The sequence below is a fragment of the Pogona vitticeps genome, chromosome 1, assembly GCF_051106095.1.
Source record: "Pogona vitticeps strain Pit_001003342236 chromosome 1, PviZW2.1, whole genome shotgun sequence".
In the NCBI taxonomy this organism is placed as follows: domain Eukaryota; kingdom Metazoa; phylum Chordata; class Lepidosauria; order Squamata; family Agamidae; genus Pogona; species Pogona vitticeps.
The window spans coordinates 347,871,976-347,899,522 of NC_135783.1; the positions used below are offsets into that span (position 1 = coordinate 347,871,976).

The 27,547-nt window shown below is 41.4% G+C and overlaps 1 protein-coding gene across 2 annotated transcripts in view; it reads right to left on the reverse strand.

Moving 5' to 3' along the window:
- Positions 1–2,885: 2,885 nt before the first annotated feature.
- SLC38A6 (solute carrier family 38 member 6) overlaps positions 2,886–27,547 on the reverse strand; it is a 71,321-nt gene continuing 46,659 nt past the window's right edge. Inside the window, exons 7-16 of one of the 2 annotated variants that reach the window (XM_020813199.3) lie at positions 25,702–25,784; positions 25,153–25,211; positions 18,821–18,880; positions 17,450–17,503; positions 15,901–15,980; positions 13,847–13,947; positions 6,847–6,971; positions 5,614–5,758; positions 5,364–5,458; positions 2,886–3,772 (exon numbers count right to left, since the gene is read on the reverse strand). In XM_020813199.3, the coding sequence (XP_020668858.3) occupies positions 3,692–3,772; positions 5,364–5,458; positions 5,614–5,758; positions 6,847–6,971; positions 13,847–13,947; positions 15,901–15,980; positions 17,450–17,503; positions 18,821–18,880; positions 25,153–25,211; positions 25,702–25,784 (883 nt within the window). In that variant the 3' untranslated portion in view covers positions 2,886–3,691. The remainder of the gene's footprint in view (positions 3,773–5,363; positions 5,459–5,613; positions 5,759–6,846; positions 6,972–13,846; positions 13,948–15,900; positions 15,981–17,449; positions 17,504–18,820; positions 18,881–25,152; positions 25,212–25,701; positions 25,785–27,547) is intronic. The other variant, XM_078383778.1, reaches the window with a different exon arrangement.

A 27,547-nucleotide genomic window follows, 5' to 3' on the forward strand; every position in this document is an offset into this window, starting at 1 on the left:
CACCTTGCCGGCAAAGGTCCGCATAGTCAAAGCTACGTTTTTTCCAGCAGCGATGTATGGAAGTGAGAGCTGGACCACAAAGAGGGCTGACTGCCGAAGAACTGATGCTTTTGAATTGTGATGCTGGAAAAGACTCTTGAGAGTCCCCTGGACTGCAAAGAGAAGAAAACTATCCATTTAGAAGTAAATCAACCCTGAAGGATAGATCCTCTGGCCATCTCATGAGAAGACTCCCTGGAAAAGACCCTGATGTTGGGAAAGTGTGAAGGCAAGAGGAGAAGGGGACGACATAGGATGAGATGGTTGGACAGTATCAGTGAAGCTACCAACATGAATGTGACCCAACTCCAGGAGGCAGTGGAAGACAGGAGGGCATGGTGTGCTCTGGTCCATGGGATCACAAAGAATTGGGCACGACTTAACGACTAAACAACAACATTAACCACAGGCCCATTCTGAACCACTCAGTCAACATCTCTCAGCCAAGCACAGTTGTTACAAATATCAAACAAGGAAAATTGCCATGCATTTTGACTTCAGCTCCGATGCAGGTAAGTCAGGGAGTGGGCAAAGCGTCACTTCCATCATCACGTACCACTGGCTCCATTGATTTGGCATGATGGGAAATGCAGTCTAATAACATCTCTCGAAAACCACTCTTATACCATAGAAGTAGGACCAGGAGTAGTGGTAGAAAGAAAAGACAGAAGAGACCAAGAGGCCGACTGGAACTGAAATATACTCATTTGAATTAGGTTGCTGAATCTTTGGCAGATCTCTTAAGTATGTTTCTAGTAGTTTAGGCTACATTTAGATTGTGTATATGTTGCAATTATTCAAAGAAAGGACCACTACTGGGCACTGCAGAATCTGTGCAGGGAAACAAAAGGCTTGTTGGCTCAGAAGGGAAGACTATCACATCAGCCCAGGTTACAGGCGAGAGCTTTGTGCTCCTGGCCCCAGAGGCAGCCCCGCTCGGAAGGCCCCGATGCATTTCTAAGCTGTCAGCCAAAATGAAACTCCAATGATCCATCTGGAAATAATGAGGAACTCCCTGCTTGGAATTCTTGCCATTCCAGTGTAAGGTTTAATTTCATAATTTCACGTTAAGCTCCTATTTTCTAGAGAAGCTGACTTCCTTTGAGGAGAACAAGGGAGATGAAAGGCTTGTTCGATTTAAATACAAACCATCTCTTGGGACAAACTGGGGAGGGGAAAAAAATTTTAACACTATTGTTTTGGTTGTTACGACTCCAGGAATAATAATCGGGTTTGGCCAGAAGCATCCAAAGCAACCTGAAAGGGGAGGTGCCTTTGGCATGAACACAATACAACTGGCTGATGCGAACATCTTCTCAAATTCATAACATGAATCAACCATGTTTTTTTAAGACATCAAAATAAAAGACATGGCAAGAAAAGTACTGTGATTCTTGCAATATTCTTAAGTGTAATATTTGGGAGCCAGTGTTGTGGAATGGCCTGCTGATGTTGCTACGAATGAAAGGCCCATCATTTCAAATTGGAGCCCCTTAGCAAACTTAAGCAAATCACCTTTTTAGTTTTAACGTGGAGGACTTAACTTAGGCGCACCTTAGAAGAATTACTGAAACAATGCACAGGAATGCCTCTGAATACTTCCGGAGCACCACCAAAGAAGGAAAAAAGCTAGATATTGCTCCTTTTTTCTTCTGTGTCCTGGGTTAGATTAGCTAGGTGGGACAAGGCATTTTCTACAGGTACTTCCTTCCTCCCACAGGAAAAGTCCTTCCACCATCTTGATATTGGTATTTCAACAACGGGAAATCCTGTGTTGTTCTGGAGGGCTTCTGGAGCTCCCAGAGGATGATGGATACTTTCCCCTTACTTTTTTGGCACTTTTATTCCTTTTATTCAGCTTTCCTTTTTTACCTGTCATATTCCTCTTTTTTTTTAAAATCATTTTTATTGTGGCATTAAGAAAAAAAATGCCAGCTTAAAAGATCTTTGGTACAAGGTGCAAAATACTGTATTTTAATTTAAAAAAAAAAACACCATAAAGCCCATACCTATGAAGTATCCTCATTTTATCTTGCTTTGAGATTCAGGATTACTGGCCGAAGTCCCATTTTAATACAAGCTTCCCCCAGTTGCCAGAGCGCCACCAGGGTGCTTCTTCAGCACCACATAACTATCGGCATGCTGTAATTCAGTGACATTTCAGCCCTGTTACTTGAGAGCGCCATGAATGAAAAGTTGGGGCCAAATCAAACTTGGGAGGCCTGTCCTGTATTACGGTCTTCATTTTGTATAGGATAAAAAGAAGGCTCCTATATACGTACAAAATATCACAACAGAAAGAAGTTAACTAATGCTCTGTCACAAGAACATTTAACGTGAGGTTCTGGAACTTTACCTTTTACTTTTATTAGATTTTTACCCTGCCCCCCCCAGACAAAGTCTACTCGGACCACTGGAGGGCTCAATTTCTTACCTTCAGTTTCATTATTTTAAAGGTTCTTTTAAGGTTAAAACAGGCCTGGGGAGGGGGAAGGACTTTTATTTGGGGGTTGGGGTGGCTTTGGAATCCACCTGAGACCAGAAACCCCTACTGTAACACCACTGTGTGAGGCCAAGATTTATGGGGATAGTTGTTACCTGAAAGTGCCCTTGCATGAAAGTGGCCCTCTACGTATCACTGAAGGGTCACTGTCTCACACAACTTTCTTCTTGATGTGTAAGATTTCCAAGAGGAGATAAGAGTGGTGCTGTCAGAACAGTGATTTCCCCCCTGCCCATCAGCAGTCCTGCTGGAAAATCCGGAGCGAGGCAAGCGGCATGAAGGGACGTTACCCTGTCTGTTAATACGCTTAGCTGACCTTGATCTGGATGGCCATTATGAACAATTCTTAATATGGAGGTTTAATGGTCCAAAATATGCCAAAGGCCACAGTTTAATTTTCCATCAGCCCCATCATCTTATTTTTGAATATACCAAAGGATCACTGTACACAACGTGCAGTTCATTTGAAAAGTCTGGACGGCTGGGCAAACAGGGCAAATTCACCCGTGTTTCTTGCTTCTCCACCGAACTCCATCATTTTGGATGGCAGCCATTAATCAGGCCAAGGCTGAGCTCGGCTGCATCTGCAAATCCAAGCCTTCTGTGGGCAAGGAGGCCAGGGGGGGAAACAAATGGAAGCTGATTCAGTGAAACTGACAGCAGCAGGTGTAGCAAGATTTTGGCCCTTTTCAACAGGATGTTCTCAGAAGACTTGACTCTGTTCTTGGAGTTCAGCCGTAACTCTTCCACATTTGTGTACAAGGCATATAATTATTCATCAACTCCCAACAGAGAGTCCCACAAACTACCCTCTTCACAGTATTTTGTTTACATCCCTGGCACTAGACAATGTAAATAGGTTGTCAATGTGTTCTGAGTTTCCGTATTTAATTTCAGTTACGCCACTTGCAAGGCAGAGAAGTTTAACAGTGCAAGATCAGTGCAGAGAGGAAGCCAAAGAAAGGCAGGGCGGCTGCTGGGCTCTCCCCTGGTTCCAGCCCAGCTTTGCAAAAGGGCAGGAGAAAGCTGACTGCCAGGGTAGATTGTCATGGTTTTTAGACCTCAGTGAAGTCTTCTCTCTGACATCTGTGTAATTTTACTATAGACACTGCTGAAACGTCCGTTTGAGTTAAGAAGGCAGGGATTCTTTCACTGACGAATCCAATTGTAAGTAATTAGGGCTAAACTGACAAGACCAACCAGGAAGCCAAAGACTAACAGTGCACATGCCTGTAAAGGAAACAAGACAAAAATATAAAGCCTTAGCAGCAGAAATCAACTTAGCACATTGTCATTTAAGTGAAGAACATAATTTTGTCCCTTAAGTGGTGGCAAACTTACATGACTGCATTTAAAGCAAGTATAGCATATCTTGAAATTAAGTCAGTGTCACTGAAAGAAAGACACCGACTCATAGAAACATGTTATATTGGTGGTTTAGGAAACCATTTAAGGCTGCTGTAATCTCAAGCCTTGGACAAAGTTATCCACCCAATTTGATAACACATTATTCAAAGGTACGGATTATGTAGAACCTGGTGTGCAGGAAAGATTGCAAACAAATAGAATTTAGATTCCGGATAAATGTGGAGACTGTTCACATGAGATGTTTATGTCACACTTCACATTTCCTGCCTCAAAGCGTATGGTCTGAGTACAAGAGCCTCGGTTTCAGTCTTGGGATTCTTCAAGTGAGCAGGACTAGGAAACAACCTTCCCCTTGAGAGTCAGGAGATCCCCCTTGAGTCAGAGTGGACAGTAGTTGGCACATGTCAGCAAACCTGTATCACACTAACCTATAAAATGCCTCTTTGTATCACCTCTGCTATGGGAGACCTCCTGCATCCAGGAAGAGCGTACACAACTTGTTTCTTTATGGGCAAAAAGGGAGACCAGCAACCAGAAAAGCGCATCTTTAACACTATGTATTTTATGCAGAACCAGACAAACGCATATGCATCACCTTGCTGAGGGGTGGGTGATCCATTATACGCAGGCCACACGTGGGGTTCCACCCCATTTTATAGTCTATAGATCACTCTCACAACAGCTGCACTTACTGCCACTGGGGAATCATAGAATAGGGAAGTTGGAAGGGGCCTATAAGGCATGAAGTCCACCCTCCTGCTCAAAGCAGGAATACATATCAAAGGATATCTGCCAGGTGGTTCTCTATGTTCCTTTTGAATGCCTCCAAGTGTTGGCGCGTTCACCACCTCTCAAGGTAATTGATTCCATTGCTGTACTACTCTAACAGTTAGAAAGTTTTTCTAATAGGAGAGAACTGCTATACAGGAGTACCTCAGTTTACTACACCTTGGTTTACGTAATTTCCAGTTTACGAATGGAAATCCATTGAAAGTAATGCCTCAGTTTCCTTTTATTTATTTATTTATTTTTGGTTTTTGAAGGAAGTTTCCCCAGGATGCACTGTGCCTGGAGGTTAGTAGTGCCGCCGCTGTTATGGCAATCGGCGTTTTGGTTTACGAAATTTCTGCATTACGTAATGTTCCGGAGAATGTATAAATTTCGTAAACCCAGGTATTACTGCACCTGGAAGCCTCTAGGAGTAGCAGTCCTCTAAAGTAAAAAGTATACCTTATTTTAGGTTAAACCTGAGTTTTTTCAAAACTGGAAGTGAACGTCTGGCCTCTTTCAGATGTGGGAAAAGAAAATAGTGTTTGGAGGTAGTACAGCTCTATGTGAGGGCAGCTGCCCACCTGATTTAGACTCTGGAGAGAACATCTGTCTGTGCCCACTAAAATACGGTCAACCTTTCACGCTAGAACTTAAAAATGCAACTAAAGAATCCAGAGCTTACCCCAAGTTTCTGTCGTGATATGAAGTCCTCTGTGCTAATCTTCAGATAGAACAGCCCAGGGTAAACAAACAGTAGGCAGGTTGAAGAAGTTGAACCTTGAAAAGAGGAGGACAAAAATATAAAGACACACAACACACACACACACACACACATTGTGTGTCTTTATACTTTTGTATCATGCATGCAGATTGAAAAAAAAAACACAAGATAGAACTGGAGAAGAAACAAGCACACGTACAAATCATCTTACCCACTACTCCAAAAAGGTGTGTGATGTCAGGCACATACATTGCAAGTAAGACAACGGTGGCATTGAGTCCTAAAGTGATGAAAATGTGGTGGGTCAGGGAGAAAGGAAGATGTGAAAAGAACGTCATCATTACCGCCTTCCTTGCCTGTGCAATTAAAAAACAGAAAAATAAATGTGAAACCAGGAGGGAGAAAAAAAACAACCCAAAGGGGTTGCTTTGCTGTTAACAAAAATTAAAATGATTGACTCATGCTAAAGAGTGACATCTTTAACACCTTTGGAAAAGAGTTCTTTAGGCCCAGCCTTGAGAATAGGGCAAAGCTGTATGGGATCCATGTCATCTATAACACCCTGTTGTGTACACCTGGGTTTGTTTCTACATAAGGTGCGAACTGGTCTTACAGCAATTTTCTGGGCAACCATTAATCAATATATCATTATTTGCTCTAAGCCACTGTAAAGCCTACACGCACACTTTACACAACAAACTGCGAGCATCCATACTTGTTTGCCCTCATTCCGCTTGTGGGGAGACTTTGATCTGAAACTGGCCTTTCAGGGAAGAGGGCAAACAACCCATTCTCCTCTAACGCTTCTCTAAACAAAAGCACCGTCTCCTGCTTGTAGCAGCTTTACATTTCCCACTGTGTAACGTCTAGTTTGGTCTCTGAAAAGGCAAACATTCCAGAAAAGCAAAGTTCAAAAAATGGCTACGGCTAGCAGCAGCAGCAGCTCTCTGCTCCTTTGAAGTAAAATATGGGGAGGCGTAAAATTAAAGCAACCCTACTGAATCCAGCATTCGTTGGAGAAAGGAGCAAACTAGATCCTTTGTGGAATGCCTAGTTCCCACAATGACCAGCCAGGTTCCTGTAAGAGCCCCATATAAAACAACTACAAGGGCATCCACCCGCTCATGGTCTCCAGCTGACCATCATGTTGCCTCTGATACTGGGTGTATTACATAGCGGTCATGATCTGTGATCACCAACAGCCTTCTTTTGCGTGAACCGGTCCAATTCCATTTTTAAACTGCTCGTGCGGGCAGCCACTGCTATTATCTTGCAGTACGAGCAAGTCTTATATGTTAGCAACACATCAGGGGAAAAGAAGCTTTTGTTTGTTCTGAACCTTTGATCAATTATGTTCACAGATTCAACCTGGGTTCTTGTATTATTAGAGGGGGAGGGAATGACCTATTCTGACCCTGCAGGAAATCAACAGGAAAGTACTTACAGGAAAGTGGATGAGAGGCACTGTCAAGAGCACAGCAAAGAGGATGCCTAGTTTCACCGTCACAATGACAGTGTCATGGGGCAGGTATCTGCTGTATCCTTGCAACAATTCTGAGTCCACATGGTCTGAAATGTTTTTGAAAAAGAGGAGCAGACTATAAGTCATGGTCTGAACTGGAGTTCACCCCATGCATTTAATACCACATGCATTAAAATTCTCAGAGCTTGGAAAAGTTTTTTTATTTGTTCATTTGGGCTGCCAGAATCCTCCCGCCAGCACAGCCGCTGGCCATCCTAGCTGGGATGTCGTAAGAGCTACTGTGTGAAAGCTACCTGGTGTGGTGTAGTGGATAGAGTGATGGACTAAGTAAGACTCAGGAGATCTGGGTTCAAATCCCCACTCAGCCATGGAAGCTCACTGGAGTTGCAGGACATGTAAAACCACTCCCTAAATATCTCATTTACCTTAAGGAGCCCTATTAGAATTGCTATAAGTTGATCCTGACTTAACAGCACATAACATCATCTGAAAATGTAGCTTCTTTAAGCTCTGAGAATTCCTTTATTATGATGGCTTTCAATTTGTTTCCAGAGGAACACTGGTGTTGTGCGCAAAGTTTTATCCAGGTTTTCTTAAGAAGATCAGCGGTAGAAAGCAAAGCTCTCTGCTTGGCCCTCTTCTACCTGCAATGAGCCTGTTAACAACCGAGTGGCCACTTATACATGAGCTAGGAAGGGCTGAAAGAAGTCAGGTTATATCCAAAATGTGCCTCAATTCAATTCACTGTTAAAAGTATTTTAAAGTACTGTACTCTTCAACTTCACGGCTAGTAAAAATAAATACTGTAGGATTAAAACCAGTCATAGTAAGCATCATCATCTTCATACAACAGTGCAGAAGTAGCTAGAAATAAGCCGAGCAAACTTAGTAATGTGCAACTGTAAAATGGCCTGACAAGCAGTAAAACTTTGATCTGGTTTTGGGTAAGACCTTACCCAGCAGAATGCCATACTAGAGATGACAGTGAACCTATCTCATGGGGTAAACATTGATGGGAAAATTTAAAAGTTGGCTTTGCTCTTCCTCCTGCTGGTCCTTTAACTTTAAACCCATCTTTGACTTCATACTTCTTAAGCCAGAAACATATATGTAGTAGATTGCCTTTTGAAAAGAGCGATATACAGGCTACCCTATGAAACAGACAGAGCCTGTCTGAACTAGCGGTGTGCTTTAGACTTTGCTCCCCAAACCACAGCCATGGATACCGTGATCAATCTGGAGAGGGTCTCCAGCAAATAATTCAGTTTTCAGGCAGTGGAAAATCTGAAAACCACCCAGATGCATGCTATTCAAGGAACAGCAGGAGGACTAACCTTCCCACCACTGCCACCATGCCTTAGTCACCCAGTTATTAATCTTAATCCAAAAACTAGGCCAATTACACATCTGCTCACAGGCCTAGCTAATAAGATACTGGCCAATGTGCTATATAACCACTCTCTTGATTTTTCAAATCATAATTTCTCTTCTCTGCTGATTATTTTACTTGGAATGATCAGCGGTAGCAACCTATACTTTTCATTTCTACATGAAACCGCTGGGAGAGGTCATCAGGAGGTTTGGGCTGAGGAGTCAGCAATATGCTGACGACACTCAGCTCTACCTCTCGTTTTCCACCAATCCAGGTGAGGCGGTTTCTGTGCTGAACTCGTTTCTGGACCTGATAATGGACTGGATGAGGGTCAATAAATTGAAACTCAATCCAGACAAGACGGAAGTGCTGTTAGTGGGTGCTTCGCTGGACAGGTTGGAGGGCCATTTCCCTGCCCTGAATGGGGTTACACTCCCCCTAAGGGACAGGGTACGCAGCCTGGGGGTGCTCCTGGGCCCCAGTCTAACACTGGAAGCCCAGGTGGGCTCGGTGGCCAGGGGCACCTTCCTTCAGCTGCGGAAACTATACCAGCTACGGCCCTACCTGGACGAGCGGAGTCTCATGACAGTTACACATGCACTGGTAACATCCCGTATAGATTACTGCAATGCGCTTTACGTGGGGCTGCCTTTGAAGACGGTCCGGCAACTGCAACTGGTCCAGAATCGAGCGGCGTGGCTGGTGAGTGGTGTGGCCTCCAGGGAACATATCAAGCCGATTCTGTATAAGTTACATTGGCTACCAGTTGCTGCCCGGGCCCAATTCAAAGTGCTTGTTTTGACATATAAAGCCCTAAACGGCTTGGGCCCTGGATACCTGAAGGACCACCTCCTTCCATATGAACCTACCCGGCAGTTAAGATCTAGCCAGGGGGCCCTTTTGAAAGAGCCGTCCCTCAAGGAGGTAAGAGGGACGGCTTGTAGACAAAGGGCCTTTTCGGCAGCTGCCCCCAGACTATGGAATGCCCTCCCGACTGAGATTCGTCTGGCGCCGACACTGATGACGTTTCGGCGCCAGGTCAAAACCTTCCTGTTCCAGAAAGCTTTTAACTGAAATAATATTAGCTGTGGGTCCGATGGCAATTTTATATATATTTTAATTGTATTTTAATTGTTGCATATCTTTGTTGTATTTTGGATGCTGTAAGCCACCCAGAGACCTTTGGGTAGTGTGGGAGGCATATAAATTAAATAAATAAATAAATAAATAATTACAAAACCCAAGTATTCTAGCTTTCTGCATTTTCTGTGTTTGCCTTTAGTAATTTTACTATTAATAGGATGTATTTATCATTAATTCCATTTATACCCTGCCTGCCCTAAATGATCTCAAGGCAGACAAGGCATTCTCCTCATCTGCTCCTTACAATAACCCTATGGAACAGGGTCAGGCCGAGAGAGCGTGAGAAGTCCAAGCTTATCCAGTGAGATCCATAGTCCAGTGGGCACAAGGCACTGGGTCTCCTGCATTCCCATCCAATATTCCCATAAAAACTCTTGCTCTCAGTTTGTTCAGCTAAGTGGCTCTTCTAAGATGTGTTTTGTAAGTTGGTCTATTTTTGTGAAAAATCAGTGTGGGTTTGGAGCTTGTAACGGAGATAACATGCAAGTTCTGATACCAAACAAATGTAAAAACAACTTCATACTGTCTAAGCAGCGTTGAGAGTTATAACTAGGGGGAGCATTTCTATGACATGTCATATTTTCCCCTACAACCTGTGTTTGAACTTATGAGTAGGTTTTATGGGTAGGGTTGAAGATGTTTGTGAGTAATCTGGTGAAAAGGGGCCAGGTTACTAATAAACATATTTAAAGTTGCTTGTGGTTTCAAATGTGGTTTGCAGACAAAATGTGAAATGTCATAAAAATCCTCTCTCCCCACCCCCCACCCCCAGTTATAAGGAAATGAATATTTTGAAGCCAGTATTCTGGAAGTTTAATATTTATGGAATTTATTTTGTGAAGTTTCCTACCAAGCACTTGACAACCTCATTTTTTCAAATTAATGGTTTAATGAAACTTTTAGTATAGGAAAAATAGCATCACAGGAATCATTTTGTAATAACTACCAGCATTTTAATTTCCTTCTTTCTCACTTTCCCATTCTCTTTTCTCATGAATTCAGGTCTTCTTTATATTACCCTGTATATATACAGTACATGCCCAAAAAATGTGAAAGAAAGTGATGTCCCCGAAAGAAAAATAAATTGGTTCCCAATATGTTGGACATTAGAAGTGAAATATACATATTGGAGAGGATCAAGAGAGTCTTCCTATCCCTGAAAGAATTAGACATCAAACACAGATAGTTCACTTTCAGATATTTTGAAAGCATTATTTCATGGCATTTCTTGTTCAGCTAACAGAAACCAGGCAAACAGAACTGCTGTGTTTAGGCCACATATCTATCACACGTTATATACCGTATTTTTCGCTCCATAAGACGCACCATTCCATAAGACACACCAATTTTTTAGGAGAAGAAAACAGGAAAATATAATCTGTTTTCTTTGCTCCATAAGACGCACAGACTTTCCACCCCCCTGTTTTGTGGGAAAAAAGTGTGTCTTATGGTGCGAAAAATACGGTATATTCCAGGGCAGGTGTGCTACCCTGGAGGCCAATCTCAAACATGCAAATAATAGCACAGGTATAGTTACCTGTGCTCTAAAGAGGGAGGAAGCCAAATAGTTCTTTGTAACAGTCAACTTACTTGTATCTCAAAAATAAACTCCAGTCCAAAAGAGAGAGAAAAATTGATAGGCAGAGTAGCAAAGAAAAGTATGTTTCCTACTAAACTTTTGTGAGTTACAGATGTATTCTAAATGGCCTTTGAAGACAGACATTCATTTAAATGAACATGTCGACATGTATTTAAATGTTCATGATTCCAGGACTCTATGCTACAATAATATCAGTACAGAAAGGGGTAAAAGGTTCAAAAGCTGTCTCCTGGAAATGATGAAAGACAACATTATTCCACAAAGACTGGCAAAAATCAAGGCACAATAACCATGCTTTTGAACAAACACGAAGCTGCTATCTACATCCACTGGCTAGGTCACATTTGAAAACTGATCACTCACCAACTTTCTGCAGTATTTTGACGGACCTTTAAAAAGAAGAAAGCCACTGAGGTGTAAGAAGTGCTAAAATATGATGGGTTAAGGGAACAAAAGCCTAGTCCAATCTAGACAAGCAAGGTAATAAGAATATAACTTGATGTTTTTCTGTTATTGAACTACGGCTGTTTGTAATGCTGAAAAAGCAAGAAGGAAGAAAATCCAACAGATGAATGAAAATGCCTTTTATAGCTGGGGTCGTCACCTGGAAAATATGGCTGTGCAAATCCAATTTTAGCATGAAAACAGATACTCCTTTTGCAGATTTCAACTAAGCTCATGCCATATATTATGACTGAAGCTCATCACAGGAGATTTTTTCCCCCTCTTAAGGTGACCATTTGCCTTACCAAGCTTTCTAGGTGATTTTCCCCCTACCAGAGTAGGATAACATTTTACATGCATTTTATTGCTGAAAAGGGGGGGGGGGTCAGCATGCTAGTTTCTTGCAGCACTTTGACTAATGCATTTACTGAAGCACTTGCTTTTGTACAGTAGAGTACACATCACCAGATGTTTGAAAGATACCTGTTACCCAGGCCTTTGGAACAATTCTACACAAACTGTGGACCAATTTGTGAATACGAGTTTTCAAACAGTGAAGAGCAATGTGTTGATTTAATCAGATGACCTGCTAACTATATACTGAAAAAGTGCAAGTAGCTATGGGTGCAATGTCTTATATGTGCAAAGTTCTCCATTTTGGGTGGAGCAGATATTCAAACTAAAAAACTAAAACACCTATACAAGTGTGTGGCACCCTAGGTTTTAAATCTTCATTGTGTTCTTGCAGGTGAGAAGAGAAGATGTTATACAGTTTCTCCCTGCCGGGTAAGAGAGAGAGAGAGAGACAGACAGACAGACAGACAGAGACAAAGCGTGTGTGTGTGTGTTGCATTTCGTAACATTTTGTGAAAAATTGTAGAAGTATGCAAAAATTTGTATTTTGTGCAAAACCCTTGCAATTTATTCAAAATACATGTTTTTTTTTCCCCCCTGGAAATACAAGGTTTTCTAACATGTGCAAATTCATGAGGGTTTTTTGTTACTGTTGCTAATGATTTTTAAAAAGCACTGATCTTTTAATTCTTGTGCACAACTCTTTCAATGTTTGACAGCTTTCTTGACAGAGCACCTGATTTCATCCATGATGACAGAATCTGCAAGTATTCATTGCATTCTTGACATCTGCATTATCCCCAGTTTTGTCTAGCCTTAGGCTTTCTCTTGCTATCCACAACCTCCCTTTGCCTATTTCATCCAGTACAAAAAGAGATAAAACACAATCACTCACGTGGTTTAGTGTTTATCTCTGGTTTAGAGGTTTTGCACAATTGTGTACACTTCATTTCCCTATCACATTTGCTCAGTTTTCTGGTTTTAAATGGCACACAAGGAGGACTTTTTATGAGCCAGGTCTCCACGCTGGGCACTACTTTAAATAGCTAAAATGGACTCTGAAATAGGGCAAACAAGAAGAGAGTACATTTCAGTCCCTGATGAATAAACCACAAGCACAAGATAACATAACTGGGATCCCAGGACAACATAATGCCTGGGCTTCTGGTTTTAGATATTGATAGGTGACCCTCTTTCCAGCCAGGCTAGGGAAGAAAACCACAGTGACAAATCCAGGGGAAAACTATTTGAGCAGAAGAGACCGTATGACTGGCGGGATTCTAGGACCCAAGGGTCTAATCCAGTGGTGGAGAACCTTTTTGGGCTCCTGTGCCCAAACTGGAGGGAAAAACAACAACAGGGGGTGGTGTGTCACCGTCGTGGTGGCGGAACTGGAAGTGGCAGCGGAAGGGGGAATCCCGGGCACGGAGTTGCCTTGAGACCCCACTCCGGATTCCACGCCAGCACCAGCTGCTCTGGATCCTGACCCAGCACCTGTCTGGGCACCAGCACCACAGTTGCAGCTGCCTGCTCAGGTTTGGCTGTGGGAGGAGAGGGGGGAGTAGTGATCTGGCGACTTATGGCTCGCGTGCCAGCAGAAAGAGCTTTACGTGCCAGTGGCACGCGTGCCATAGGTTCGCCATCACTGTGTAGTCATCATGACTCTTGCCATGTAACTAGTCCTCCAGAAATGAGTTTTCTCCGCTGTTCACTTCCTCGATTTCAGTGATTTTTTCCTATATTTGACAACAGTGGCAAAGGTGTATTGGACAAAACAACCTTTTAAAGAATCCAGACAAGACAGTAGCTCAGAAGACAAAACCCAGATACAATTCTTATCACAACATATTAAACTAGGCTTACCCAGTATGTGACCCATTAAACCACCCACTAGTAGTGCATGTAGCGTTTGGGTATTGGCTAAAGCTAAAATGCCAGGGAAACAGCAATATCAGCCCTATGGTGGGTTGTGTCAAGTGTCACCATGCGTACAGATCTTCCTTCCTCCTTGTAAAGGAAAATGGATTGAATGCCTTGACAATCCTTACCATAAAAAGTGAGGTATCCAAATAGTGCAGACACAAAATAAACGAGAAAGCTCAGACCAATTCCTGTGTTGGCCACCTTTTGCATCCTGTTTTTGGAAGGACTAAGAAAAAAAGGGGAAAAAGTGATTGGAATTATTTGAGATGTGAGCAGAAAAGAAGATTCCACTGATTAATGTTTCAGCTGCCCAATCATAGATATCAATGGATTTATTTCCCATGGTTAAGAAACACCTGAAATAGACTCCTTTGTTTAGTGAAGTCCTTAGAACTTAGGTAAGTTCCTAAATGGCTGATTGAACTTTGAAAGAGAAGTGCTTTCTGGACATTAGGAACAGTAAAAGGAGGAGCAATATCACATGGCTATTATTAATGATGCCTCTGCGGAACCTCCAGCCTTAGCATCAATCAAACAATCAATATTTGTTATATATATATATATATATATATCCTCTCTTTCCTCCAATGAGCTCAGGAATGAATAACTTAGTTTTCCTCCTTCCCACTTTATCCTTTCAACAGGTAAATCAGAACAACAGACAAAGCATGCAAGAGGGAAGTTGCTTCCACAGGCTCTCCCTAGATGGGCCTGATGGGTCTCGGTGGCAAAGAGAAAGTTAGCAGGGCTTCTATCTAATACTCTAACTGCCTTTCCTGAGGGACAATTCTGAGACTTCTCCCTATTCATAAGAAACAATGAAGGCTTGTCTTCCTCGCCCCCTTTGCCTTGGCCCTGTACAGTTCAGCCGATATGGGAAACAGCTTTTCACCAGAAAATTGCAAAAAAGAGAGATTGTTATAGCCTTAAATACTGCCTTATTTTAATGCAAGCTTTCGAGGATCAAATCTACCGTATTTTTCTGTGTATAAGACACCCCCATGTATAAGACACCCCCCACTTTTCTAACCCCAAATTAAATCTAAGTGGGGCTTAGCAAGTGGAGGTGAAAGCAGGGATCAAAGCCCTGCAGGATCACTTTGATCCCTGCTTTCCCCTCCACTTATTTTTGTTCTCGCCTCAGCATACTTCCATGTATAAGACGACCCTCAATTTTTAGTCTAAAGATTTTAGACAAAAGTACAGTATAGTCTTATACATGGAAAAATATGGTACTTCTTCAGCCATTTGAGTGAGACTATATGACTATCATATTAATACAGGTGGGGAGATACAGATAATGGACAAAGTGACCGCAGTTTGTAAATACAGTGGTGCCTCGCTTGACGACGACCCCGCTTGATGACGAAATAGCTTGACGAGTTTTTTTGCGATTGCGATTGCAAAACAATGGTTCCTATGGGGTTTTTTCGCTTTACATTGATTAGGTCCCTGCTTCGCGAACTGTTTCTTCGCAAAACGATGTTTTTTTTGGCTCCGCAAAATGGCTTCCCTTCGTAAAATGGCTGTTTTCTGGACAGAAGCTTCGGAAGACAACGATTTTAAACAGCTGACCAGCAGTTCTCTATGGGCGATTTTCGCTGGACAATGAGGTGTTTCCCCATTGGAATGCATTAACCGGTTTTCAATGCATCCCAATGGGGTTTTTTTCCCCTTGACGACGATTTTGCTTAACAGCGATTTTCCTGGAACGGATTATCGTCGTCAAGCGGGGCGCCACTGTAAAGGAATCAGGGATGGGGACTTGCTATCAAGTCAGACTTCAGTTGCATGAATAACTCAACTTGGACTCAAGTCAGGTTTTTTTTAATAGCTTCATGACCCACTCCTTTTTTTTCTGGGGAAAAATCTTGTTTTTAATAGGGACTTGGGCTTGGAACTCGGGACTTGATAATAAAGACTTAGGACCTGGATCCAAATACTTGCCAACGTTCCTGAATGGAACAGGACAAACAGGCTGGAGCAATTTCAGTGATTTGTCTGTACATCTACAATCCTAGTCCACTCTGCAGACTCACTGACTGATAACGGAGGGGACATCTGGCAGTTTTTTTCCCAGAGAAGCCGTAAATAAAGGAGAAAAGAGATTGCCTGGCACTCGTCGTACTTTTACACAACTGCAGTTTAACTTCCATATTTTTTATAAATGACGTGTTACCTTTGGAGCTCACAGTAAATGGGCAATATTGATGTATGGCACAGAAATGAGAAAGCCATGGTTGGAATGGCATAAGCACTCTAAAAACACAACAAAAGAGGAGAGAATAAGAGAAGAGAGTGGAAATAAAATCTGTAAATACATTTACTTCTCAAACAGGGTCACTTCTAAATTTTAAAAAAAGGCTACTTGGGTTTGAAACAGGTCTGGGAGCCTCCAAGCTTTTCAATGACAAATTGTGAGCCCTAAGTGTTCTGGGGGAACTGCTGGCCTTTTTTGTCCCTGGCAAATTATTTTTGGGGGAGGGTGTGCTGGAAGAGTGAAAGTAGGTGTGGGGGTCAGGATTGTCCCCCTTTTTTGTTCCCCCACCACAGACGAGTCTAAGTCACTTTCTTGCTTGTATGCATTTATATTTCTTGTTTGCAGCTCACTTTAAACGTGCCAAAAACCTAACTTCTCTTCCCCCTCCAATGGGGAGAGGAAAGGGTTCAGCAACTTCCCTATAACGCCCCCCCCCCAAGTCTGTTCTCCTCTGGGTGCCTTGGCAGCTCTTCCTTTGAGTCCTAAAGGAAATCTCCACCTCTGGCATCTCCTGTGACAGCGACACCCACCATTCTCCCCTTGACCCCCTTTCTTCTTTTGAGTTTTGGCACTCACCTCCCTCTGGGGAGGAGGCTGTCTCTCGGGGAGGAGGGGGTTCCATGGCTTATCTCCTTTGGCTTGGACTTTCTCCTGGCCCCTTCTTTCCCTTTCCACCCGCTGTCTCTCTCACCTCTCTGTCTTGCCTCAATAGGGTGGTTCTTTAGAAACCCACACTCTCCTCTCAGGTTCCTCCTTCCTCGGGTCCCTTCTGCCTTTCCCACTCCATCATCCAGGGATTCTACTTGTCAATCCCACCCCGCAAGGAGTCTGTTGCCAACCATCTCCTTCTCTGACTCTGTCCATCCAGCTTCTACTTCCCTGTCCTTTTCCTTCCCCCTCTATATATTCTCTCTCCTACTTCTCGTCCTTCCTCTTCCTCCCGTTGGTTCCTTCCCAGGTTACAAGTCATGATGGGGATGTGTAATCTCCAGGCTTAAAAGGAAGGGACCTCCAAAGGCCATATGCAGGGGTATCAGGAGGCAGGTCTCTCATTGTCTCGTGTGCTCCCAGAGGCATCAGGTGGGGCCACGGTGAGATACAGGGAGCTAGACTAGATGGGCCCTTGGCCTGATCCAGCACAGCTCTTCTTATGTTCCCATCTTTTCTGTTTCTGCAGGGTGTGTGTCCCCTTGCCTCCCTTCTTGCCTGGTCTGGGATTGTTGTGGGGCGAAGGAACCCTGTCTTCCATGGGAGAGGAAATGGCATATGGGCAGGTGGTCTCTCTCTCCTAACCCTTTCCTCACAGTGGGGCTCATGCCATACACAATAAAAACAGTTAACCTGTCCCTCCAATTCAAAATATCAGCATCAGCAAAAGAAATACTGTCTGAGAAGCCCTGACTTATCTCAAAGTTTAAACACAGTTTTAAAAGCATCTGTGATCTATAAAATAATGCTATAAGGTTACCTCCTTGGAAAAATTAAACAACGCTGCTTTACATTCTGTAGTAGAATTTGAAGCCTGTAAGATAAACATGGAAATAATTGGGTGAAGTTCTTCAGCCAAATCCAGTTCATGTAATTTCAAAAACGACCTCAGTATCTTAGGAACGAACATATAAATCACACTGCATCTACCTTCATGTGACAGTTGCTGAACTGTCCATGTGCCAAAATGTCCAAGGAGCAATCAATGGTCCCCCTGGGTCCCTGGACTTCAGTTCTAGCCAGTATGGTCAATGGTGAGGAATTCTAGAACTTGCAGTCCCACATATGTGGATCAACCCATGTGACAGATGGGTTGGCAGCCATGAATTAGAAACGTATTCATGTGCCTATAAGGTCTGCTTAACTTTCTGCAGCTAATTGATGAGGTGCTTGGGATCCATTCCAGTTACATAATTCAGCATGTGACCAGGCACACAACTGACACACACTCTAGCACTTACACCAAGTTATTCAAATCTTATGCAAATGCCAATAGGATTGTGGCAATTATAGCATAACCAAAATGCATATTCAAACTTATTTTCATGTTCCTCTTATTTAAAGATATTGTTGTTGTTACGTGCCATCAAGTTGCCTCCAAGTTACAGTGATCCTATGAATGAGTGACCTCCAAAAGCTTCTATCAGTTAGATCCTTCTTCGGCTTTTGCAAAATCAAGGTTGTGGCTTCCTTTATCAACTTACTCCACTGTTTTTTAACTGTACAATTTATTGTGTTTTTTAATTTCACTTGTTTAAACATATGCCTTGAGTTCCTTTATGGGGAGCAAGATGTCCTAGAAGTGACACTAAATCAATCAATCTAGAAATAATATACTGTAGATAGGGTGACTTTGAGGGCTACACCTTCTTCTGCAAGTCATTCAAGACCTGCAGAGTCAGAAATCACTGTTGCATGGCTGTATTTTTATTTATTTATTTTAAATTCATTAGATTTCTACCCCGCCCCCTAGACAGCATCTACTCGGGGCAGCTTACAAATATAAGAAACATAAAAACATTGTAACGTTAAACAAGTGAATCAATAAGATGGAATATTCAAGATGGGAATAATAGAAAACAAAAAGATAGATTTCAAGAATTGACAGGAGGGAAGGCCTGCCTAAAGAGCCAAGTCTTTAAATGGCTCTTCAAAACACCCAGCGAGGGTTTCTGTATGTGTACAGAATCCTACCTCCAGAAGAACAAATGCCTCTAGAATAACTTAGACCACTCAAAACACTGAAACTGATTGATCAATTTTAAGCACTTATAAAATAATCAGATGACACTTTGAAAGATTATGTAAAAGACTGTAACAATTCAGGAAGTACTTCAAATAATTTGCATACCTGGAAGAATCTCAAGTTTGGTGGTAAAGGACAAGGAATGGACCATTTTTTAATTACGATCTGTAAGGTCAGAAGACAGCCTAATTTAGTTATTATCATTTATTAGAAGTGTTTATCAATCATCTTTCTGTCCAACTAGGACCTTCAAACTGATGTACAATAATTTTAAAAAACATATTAAAAGCTACCAATTTTTTTTAAAAGCGAATATTCTTTAAGAAGAGATTAAAAACAATACCAAATGCCAACCCTAAAACCAGTTTTGGAGGGCAAAGGTCACAGAGAACAATACCGTCTCCACGGCCCATTAAACGCCTGATGAGTGCAACTGTCAGACTTCCCTTGGGAGGGTGTTCACAACGGAAGTCCTCCTATAGAGAAATCTTGCTTTGTGTGAAACTTCTTGGGATGGCTGGATACACAACAGCCCTCCTCAAATTCCAAGCAGGTTCAAAGGAGAGAGCTGTGCTGTCCTGAACCCCAACCATGTAATTTATAAACTTTGCTGGTTAGTGAATATAATGCATGTAGGTTTTAAAAAAACAAAACAGTTCACATCTATAATATCTGCCCCATATCTATTCATAGCTATACATTGTAAAAACATGAAATGAAAGTTGCAGTGAAAGTAAAGATAGTATCTTCTTTGGCACTACAGCACTTTACATTACTTTAGAATAAAGATTAGCAAGATGGGTTGTGTTCATATATTATTTTATGCAGCAGTCCCATAAAGAGTTCAAAAAAAGACAGCAACCTACGCCTGAGAATACTGTGACCATCAGAATCTCCTTGTGTGGTCCCACAGTCTGGAGGGCCCTCCAATGTAGTCTAGCACATCTCCCTCTCGCCTTTAAAAATGGCCGTATGCGTTCCAGAGGGAAGCTACCATCACAGATGGAACCTCCCGAGGACCTTCTAAGTAGCCCCACTTGCATACAGAGGGACCCTGGGGACATCAAGGATCGAAGCCTTACAGTGTGCCTGAACATTTCTGAAAGTTAAGCATTGCTTGCCTTAAACTATGCTTGAATTTTGCCTTATACTGTTCCTGAACCAGGAAGGAAGGAAGGAAGGAAGGAAGGAAGGAAGGAAGGAAGGAAGGAAGGAAGGAAGGAAGGAAGGAAGGAAGGAAGGAAGGAAGGAAGGAATTTACATATGTTGTGCCTCAATATAAGCTTGTGAAACACTACTTTATAGAGTTTTCCTCTATAGAGAAAAATCAGTGTGTCAGGAAGGAGGATTGTAACTTAAATATCTCCCTGATTACCAACATACAGCTGTTAGAGTCTCCTAGCTGATTTCGGCTTGTGTCCTGTCTTTATTATCGTGACTCTTTATTTAATAGGCACCAACCTTTCATTTACTAGCTAAATTTATATCTTGCTGCTCCTGCCAATCACATTGTCATTGTTTTGAGGAAGAAGTGAGGAGAAGGAGAACCATGTATACTGGCTTTTCACTGGAGAAGGGTGGGTTAGAAATATAACACAAATAAGTGAGTGAGTAAATGAGCAAGCAAGCAAGGAAGGAAGGAAATGACAGATGAACCGATGTCAGCCCAAAGCAATGGGAATTCAGCTAACAGGAGGTTCCTCCTATAGCTCAAGCTGCAGATGATCAACTCCAAGACCTTGCAGAAGTATTTTGCAACTTTTGAGTGACAATGCCCTTAAGGAGTTCCTCTGACAGCTTTGAAGTCTGATTTTTATCACCTAACTCAGTTCCTTAATGGGTTGTTTGTCTCACATGGTAGATGGCATTTTTGCTAGATAGCCTTGCCTCAATTTTTACCTTAAAAAAAAAAGAAAGGAAAATAAAGCTGCCCACATTACCCAAAACCTGCATGCAAGTTGATGCAAGCCGTAGGGGTCTAGAGGAATTCCTGATTCTCAGGACTGAACATCCACATAACAAGCTGGCTCAGGTGGAAGACACAGAGGGAAGGATAGCAATTAATTAAAAGCAACTTCTTCTAGCTCATTTATTTTCATTTCAACTCCAGTCCACTCCAGGGCAGGTAACAACCTCTGAAACAGGAGAAGGGAGGGAATAAAATACCTAACTAAACTATCTTTACAAAGATTATCATTACACCACTCAATTTTCATTGCCTGCATTTATTTGATTCCCTCCCCCAACTTTTTTGTGTACGAGTACAAAGGCTGAGTGGAGTGCCAGCTGAATCTTTATTTCGACATGGATGATGAGGCAGTGTCTACCCCTGCATTTGAGGTCAGTCTTGGGGGGCACAAGGCAGTCCACGTGGTACACGCAGCTCTGGCCCCTAACATCATCCTTCCACCCCTCCTGAATCTGCTGCAATGGAACAGAGCCAGCAATTCTCTCCTAACATCTCTGCTTTCATCCTGAGTCCCAAGTCGGCAGGGCTGACTGGAATCCTGAGCTCACATTCATTTCTCATGTATGACGTTTATCCGATTCATTTTGACAGAAATTCCTTCTTTTGCATGGCAGCAGAAATCTGGGTGCATCACGAGTGCCTCTTTCTTTGAAAGAAATTGCTGGATTGTTCTGGTTTTTAATCTTTTTAATTGATCTTTTCCCATCCTTCTTTCCAGGGGTTGATGGTCCTGTATTAGTTTGTTGGTTCCTATTTATTGTTTTGACTTATATACTGCCCCACAGTGCCAGAAAACTCTAGGGGGTGTGGAGACAACAACATAATTATTCAAAGAACACTTTGTACCTCCTCCCACAGGAGCTGCATACTCAATTTACTGACCATTGGGAAGGCTGAGTGAACCTTGAGCTGGCTACTTGAATCCATTGGGATTGAACTCAGATTTTAGCAGAGATGGCCACGAACCGCCGGTTTGTCCGTTTGTGCCGGTTCATCTTTAAGATGGGCACCCACTGAAGAGGCTGGTCAGGAAAGCCAGGGCGCTACCTCTGAGTGGGTGCCTGCCAAAAGAGGCAGAGCTGGGAACCACCAAACACTTGTTCATCTGAAGGACAAACCAGCATGAATCAACGAACCAGCAAGATTCATTCCCGTCTCTAGTCATGAGCAGAGGCTTGACTGCAGAACTGCAGTTTAATTGCCATACCGTGGGTCTTGCTATTTAGCTATCATTAATACTCTGGGATAGTTGGGTGGATAGCTCAGTGGGTTAGGTATCTGACTGTGGAGCCGGAGGTTGGGAGTTTGAATTCCCACTGTGCCTCCCTGGAGAACAGCCAGCCTGTGTAGCCTTGGGCAAGCTGCACAGTCCCAGAAGTGCCATCTGAAGAAGGGAAGAGTAAACCACTTCCAAGTACTCTAAACCCTGGAAAGGATCGCCATAAGTCAGAACTGACTTCATAGCACATATAGGAGGTATTATTTTTATTAATGGACTGAGTCAAGCCAAGAAATAGGTAAAAGCCCAGTGTCATTCAGTAAGCTTTGTGGCTAAATAGGGATGTGAAGTTAAGGCTTTCTTATCTCCATAATGTGTTGTCAGTGTTACAGTACTATGTATTCCCTTATTATCTCTGTTCTACAGATAGAAAATTGGGGCTACAGTATGGCTGGATTAAGGCCACGGTTGTTTTATTTGCAGCTATATCTGTATTTATCTTGTTCCTGAATTTTTGCTAACAGAACAAGGGAATCCAAATGGGGGGGGGGGCAGTATCCTGTTAGTAGAGAAAAAAGTAAATGCTTATCTGCAATAATCGTAATGAAACAAAAGACAATGGTAGAAGATATACTCCTAGGTCAGAAAGTACTCAATAGGCTCTTGGAAAAGAGATAAGGATAAATGTGAGTAGCACTGTTCTTAGTGAAACAACTCCACTATGCCAAAAGAACATTCGGCTGCTGATCAGCACAGATGTGAAAACAAAACCCAAAGGTGCATGACATAACTGGAACTTGGAAACTGACAGGGATGAATCAGAATTATAAAATAAGAAATGGAACATATAACGATCACAAACTTGGTGTGAATGAATGAACATAGCCTAAAATATGCCATTTTCAATCAGATAATTTCAAAGTGTTTTACTCTGGAAATGATAAACTTGGAAGAAAGAAGAGCAGGAGCAGACTGTGATTCAGACTATGAGCTGACAAGGAGAATAATCACTGCAGAGAAACAGAAGGAAATATCAAGTAATTTAAAAAAAGCCAAGAAGTCACAGAGAAATTTAAAATAGGGTTATGATGCTGAAAACAATACAGTGGTGCCCCGCATGTTGACAATAATGTGTTCCATTAAAATCGCTGTACAGCGAAATCGTCGTCATGCGAAAAGAAAAACCCCATTGGAATGCATTGAAAACCGGTCAATGTGTTCCAATGGGGGAAATACCTGCTCGTGCAGTGAAGATCCTCCATAGGGCGGCCATTTTGCAATCTGTGTCTTGCGGAAATAGGTCCAGAAAACAGCGGGGAGCCATTTTGCAAACCGCCGATCAGCTGTTTTAAATCGTCGTCTTGTGAACAATCGGTTCGCGAAGCAGGTACCTAATTGTCGTTAAACTAAAAAACCCCATAGGAAACATCATTCTGCGATTGCTATAGCAATTGCAAAAAAGGCATCGTCAAGCGATTTTGTCGTTTAACGGGATACGCGTCTAGCGGGGCACCACTGTATAATGAAAACTGTAGCAAAGAGATGCAGGGAATACAGACTCCTTCAAATACGGATCTTTTGATGAAGAATGCATAATTTTAGAAAAAGAAGTGAATGTGCTCTCACACCTCTTGAAATAAAACAGAACTATTTCATAATACATATATTGAAATCTAACAAAATCCTAACAAGAATATGCCAACACATAGAGAAAACAAGGATGCAATGTACTATCCAGTTTGAAAAAAGGAGATGCCAAAGACAGAAGTGACTATGGGACCGTGACATTATTTCCCCATAAAAGCTAAGCCATACTCAAGATATAATATACTTTTACCATATATGGAGTGAAAAATGCCAGATGTTCAAGCTGGATTCAGAAAAAGAAGATACACTAGAGATTGTATTGAAAATATAATTGGCTACTGGGATGCACCAAAGAATTTCAGAAGAAAATCCATTTATGTTCTATAGATTACAGCAAAGCCTTTCGCTGTGTATGTACTGTATATCATACAACCCAATGGACCACTGTAGAAAGAGTAGATCTACCATAATACAGTATTTGATTGCACCTATCCTCTGGGCAAGAGGCTATTGTTACAACAGATTATCTGAAACAGAGTGGTTTCCCATAGACAAAGGAGTGCGAGAAGAAGGTTCATCCAGAAAGGTGGATTAGAGTCAGATAAAAGAGGAATGGAATCTGGTGGAAGAAACATCAGCAAGTTGATATGTGCAAATGATATCACAGCACAGGAAGAAAATAGCAATCTAACCTAAGGCCTATGTAGTCCAGCATTCTGTTCCTATGGTGGCCAGTTTCCCAAGGGAAAACTACAAAGAAGACATGGGTACAACATCTCCCCTCTTGAGTTCCCTACCAATGGATATACAGAGGCATACTGTCCTCATTAATGGCGAGAGTACAAGAGTAATAGTTACAGAAAACCTTATCTTCCATGAATTTATTAAATTTTCCTTTAAAGATGCCCAGGTTGGTGGCCGTTACTACATCTTGACTATTGCTGCTATAAAGCCAAAAATACTACTCCATTTCTACATACCCTCTTTACCAAAGCAAATGTGTTCCAGTATTCTGCTTTCCATAATGACATACAGGAACTATTGGCAGTAAATATCACCGCTGAAATGCCCTAGTTGGCACATAGACAGAGAGAATGGCGGGGTGGCAGTGGGGAAAGAAGGGTAGAGAAATATCAATTTCAGATGGAAAGAATAGGGTCTTTGATGCATTGATATATACATTCAATTGCTCAAAAAAGACTGGCTGCTTCTTATGCCTTTTCGTTATTAAACTAACATGTACATCCAATTTACTTGGAATATATGACATTTTCTTTTGCCCGAGTTGCATTAAATGGTGATTTGGGGGGGGGGGAGTAGATGAAAAAATTCCATTCCGCATGCGGAGAAGGGGGAGGGAGAGACTGGGAAGTACATAGGCCTGTATTTTTCATTGCCCTGTCAGCAAAACAAATACACTCTACTACATTTTACAGTCCAAAAAATTAACCATGGTAAATCTTTCCATATTTCTGATTTTTCAGCCAAACAAACTTATCCAACAGCAAACACACACCACACATAAAGGACAGGAGAAGGAATACATCAGTTTTTAGGGCACGTTTTTAAAAAGCAGACATCCGTTTCAAGGAAAGTTTGAAATCCATCAAAATAATAAGAAAACTTAACGTAACCAGTGATCTGGATTTCTTTGAGACTTACCACAAGAGCAAAGTACACCATAAAGAAAAATGATAAACTACTTGTGTAGCCAAGAAAGCCTGTAAAATAACAGTAAAAATAAGAGGCAATTTATAAGGAAAGTGATCCTGATGTAGGGCTAAAAGCGCTTCATGGCATAGGTATGTTTCCCATTATAGGGCTTGGTATCTGGGCTTAAAGCTCAGAATAACAACATTCCAACTTGCCTGTCACAGATCATTTATGTAGTTTTGTAGGGCAGAATTAGAATGGGCTTACCACTAATGGCATGCTATAAGTAAATGCAGCTCTTTAATGTGCTGCTGTAAAGGTTTTATTTTAGTACAGCAGACAAAATACTACTGCAATCTAAGTAATAGGTTAACTAGGCTGAAGGACAGAGTAAGTTGCAAATAAATCTCTCCCTCTATCTTTCTTTGAATCATTTTTTTTAAAGCAACAGCCCACTAGAAGTTTCTTTTAAGCCCTTCTATTAAACTGCTATTAAAAAAGAACACCACTGCTAATAGTAATTATGAGAGCAATAATGCCTCCTTTAAAACTACTTACCAATTTTAGGGAGAAGCGCTAGAGGGAAGACAATACAGATAGAGGTAATTAGCAGAAGCAATCTCCCATCAAGGTACCAGGAGCTATTGGAAAAAATAATAGGAATGTTAGTGTCTCTAGAACAAATTCTATTTATTAAAAACTGACTCTCCCAAGACAATTTTGAAGAAATAAGTATTTTTAAAATTCAGACTTCTATAAAATCTCTTTAAGTACTTTATCTTAAAGGTAGCATTTGTGTTGAATTTAGCAATGTGATGATACCACTTAGTACACAGACAACAAGTCAGAAGAGCTATCACCTAATTAAAGAAATCTTAGGCAGCAATCTCAGGCATTTAATTCAGAATAAACCTTACGAAACTCAACAGAATTTGCTTCCAGGTAAACATGTGTAAGATTGTTTTAAAATGAAAGAAAAATTGGTTCTTATTTATTTATTTATTTATTTATTTATTTTATTTCTATCCCGCCTATCTGATCAGTTAATGAGTTCATGTTATTTGTATGAAATTTCTTCGTTGGAAGCAAAACATACACCTGTTTAAATGCTAAAGCCTTTTTAAACTGATTAAACTAATTTACTGACTACGTTTACTCTACTTGGTTAGCTTGTAGTGTAAGTTGACAATGTTGGGGGCAAATGACTTTTTAGCCTAATGGACTCTGTAAGTTGAGTGACAATCATAATACAGTACATACTTGCCACCTAGTGCACAGACAACACGTAAGAAATACTATCACCTAATTAAAGAAATCTTAGGCAGCAATCTCATGCATTTAATTCAAAATAAACCTTATGAAACTCAACAGAATAGATAGATAGATAGATAGATAGATAGATAGATAGATAGATAGATAGATAGATAGATAGATAGATAGATAGATAGATAGATAGATAGATAGATAGATAGATAGATAGATAATACACACACACACACACACACACACATATACATAGACACATACATACACATATATATACATACATATACATACATACATATTTAGCCGCCTAGAGTAGTCTTAATTGATTAGATAGGCGGGATATAAAATAAATAAATAAATAAATAAATAAATAAATAAATAAATAAATAAATAAATAAATATGCATACATACACACGCATGCATACATACACACACACACAATCATAATACATACAGCACTTGCCACTTAAATGCTTTAATACATCTCCTATTATTGTGCCTTGATGACAGATACGCTCTTCTTCAGGAGACACACACACACACACACACACACACACACACACACACACACACACACACACACACACACACACACACACACACACAATTTCAGGGTTATGAGCTATGATATGAGTCACCAATGATGACTCTGAAAGAACATCATGTTAAGATCATGTTAAGATCTCTGCTTGTTAAAACACCAGGGCGAACTGATAAGAGCCTACGCATCATCCCTTAGGGTTGTTCCTCATAAACACCTTGGGCTCAGGGTTTATTTAACCCTGAACACAGTTAGCACCTCATAAAGAGACTCAGGCATTGTATTTCCATTTAAATGTGCCACTAATGAGTATGGGGATATCTGTTGAAACTAGGTGGGCAGTGATGATTAGAATTATTTTTCACATACACTTCTCAGTTACCTAATAGGATGAATGCGTATCTCTAGCTATCTGCATATTCTGAGAATTATACATCACATATGGACTGATCAATCAATCAATATATATGACTCTCTCTCATGCTATACAAACAGGATAATACATAGACCTTAGACAATGTAGTTTTTGGCATTACAGCCCCCAGAATCTCCTAGCCAGTGCTGTTTGTACTCACAAAATAATTTGTATAGTTGAG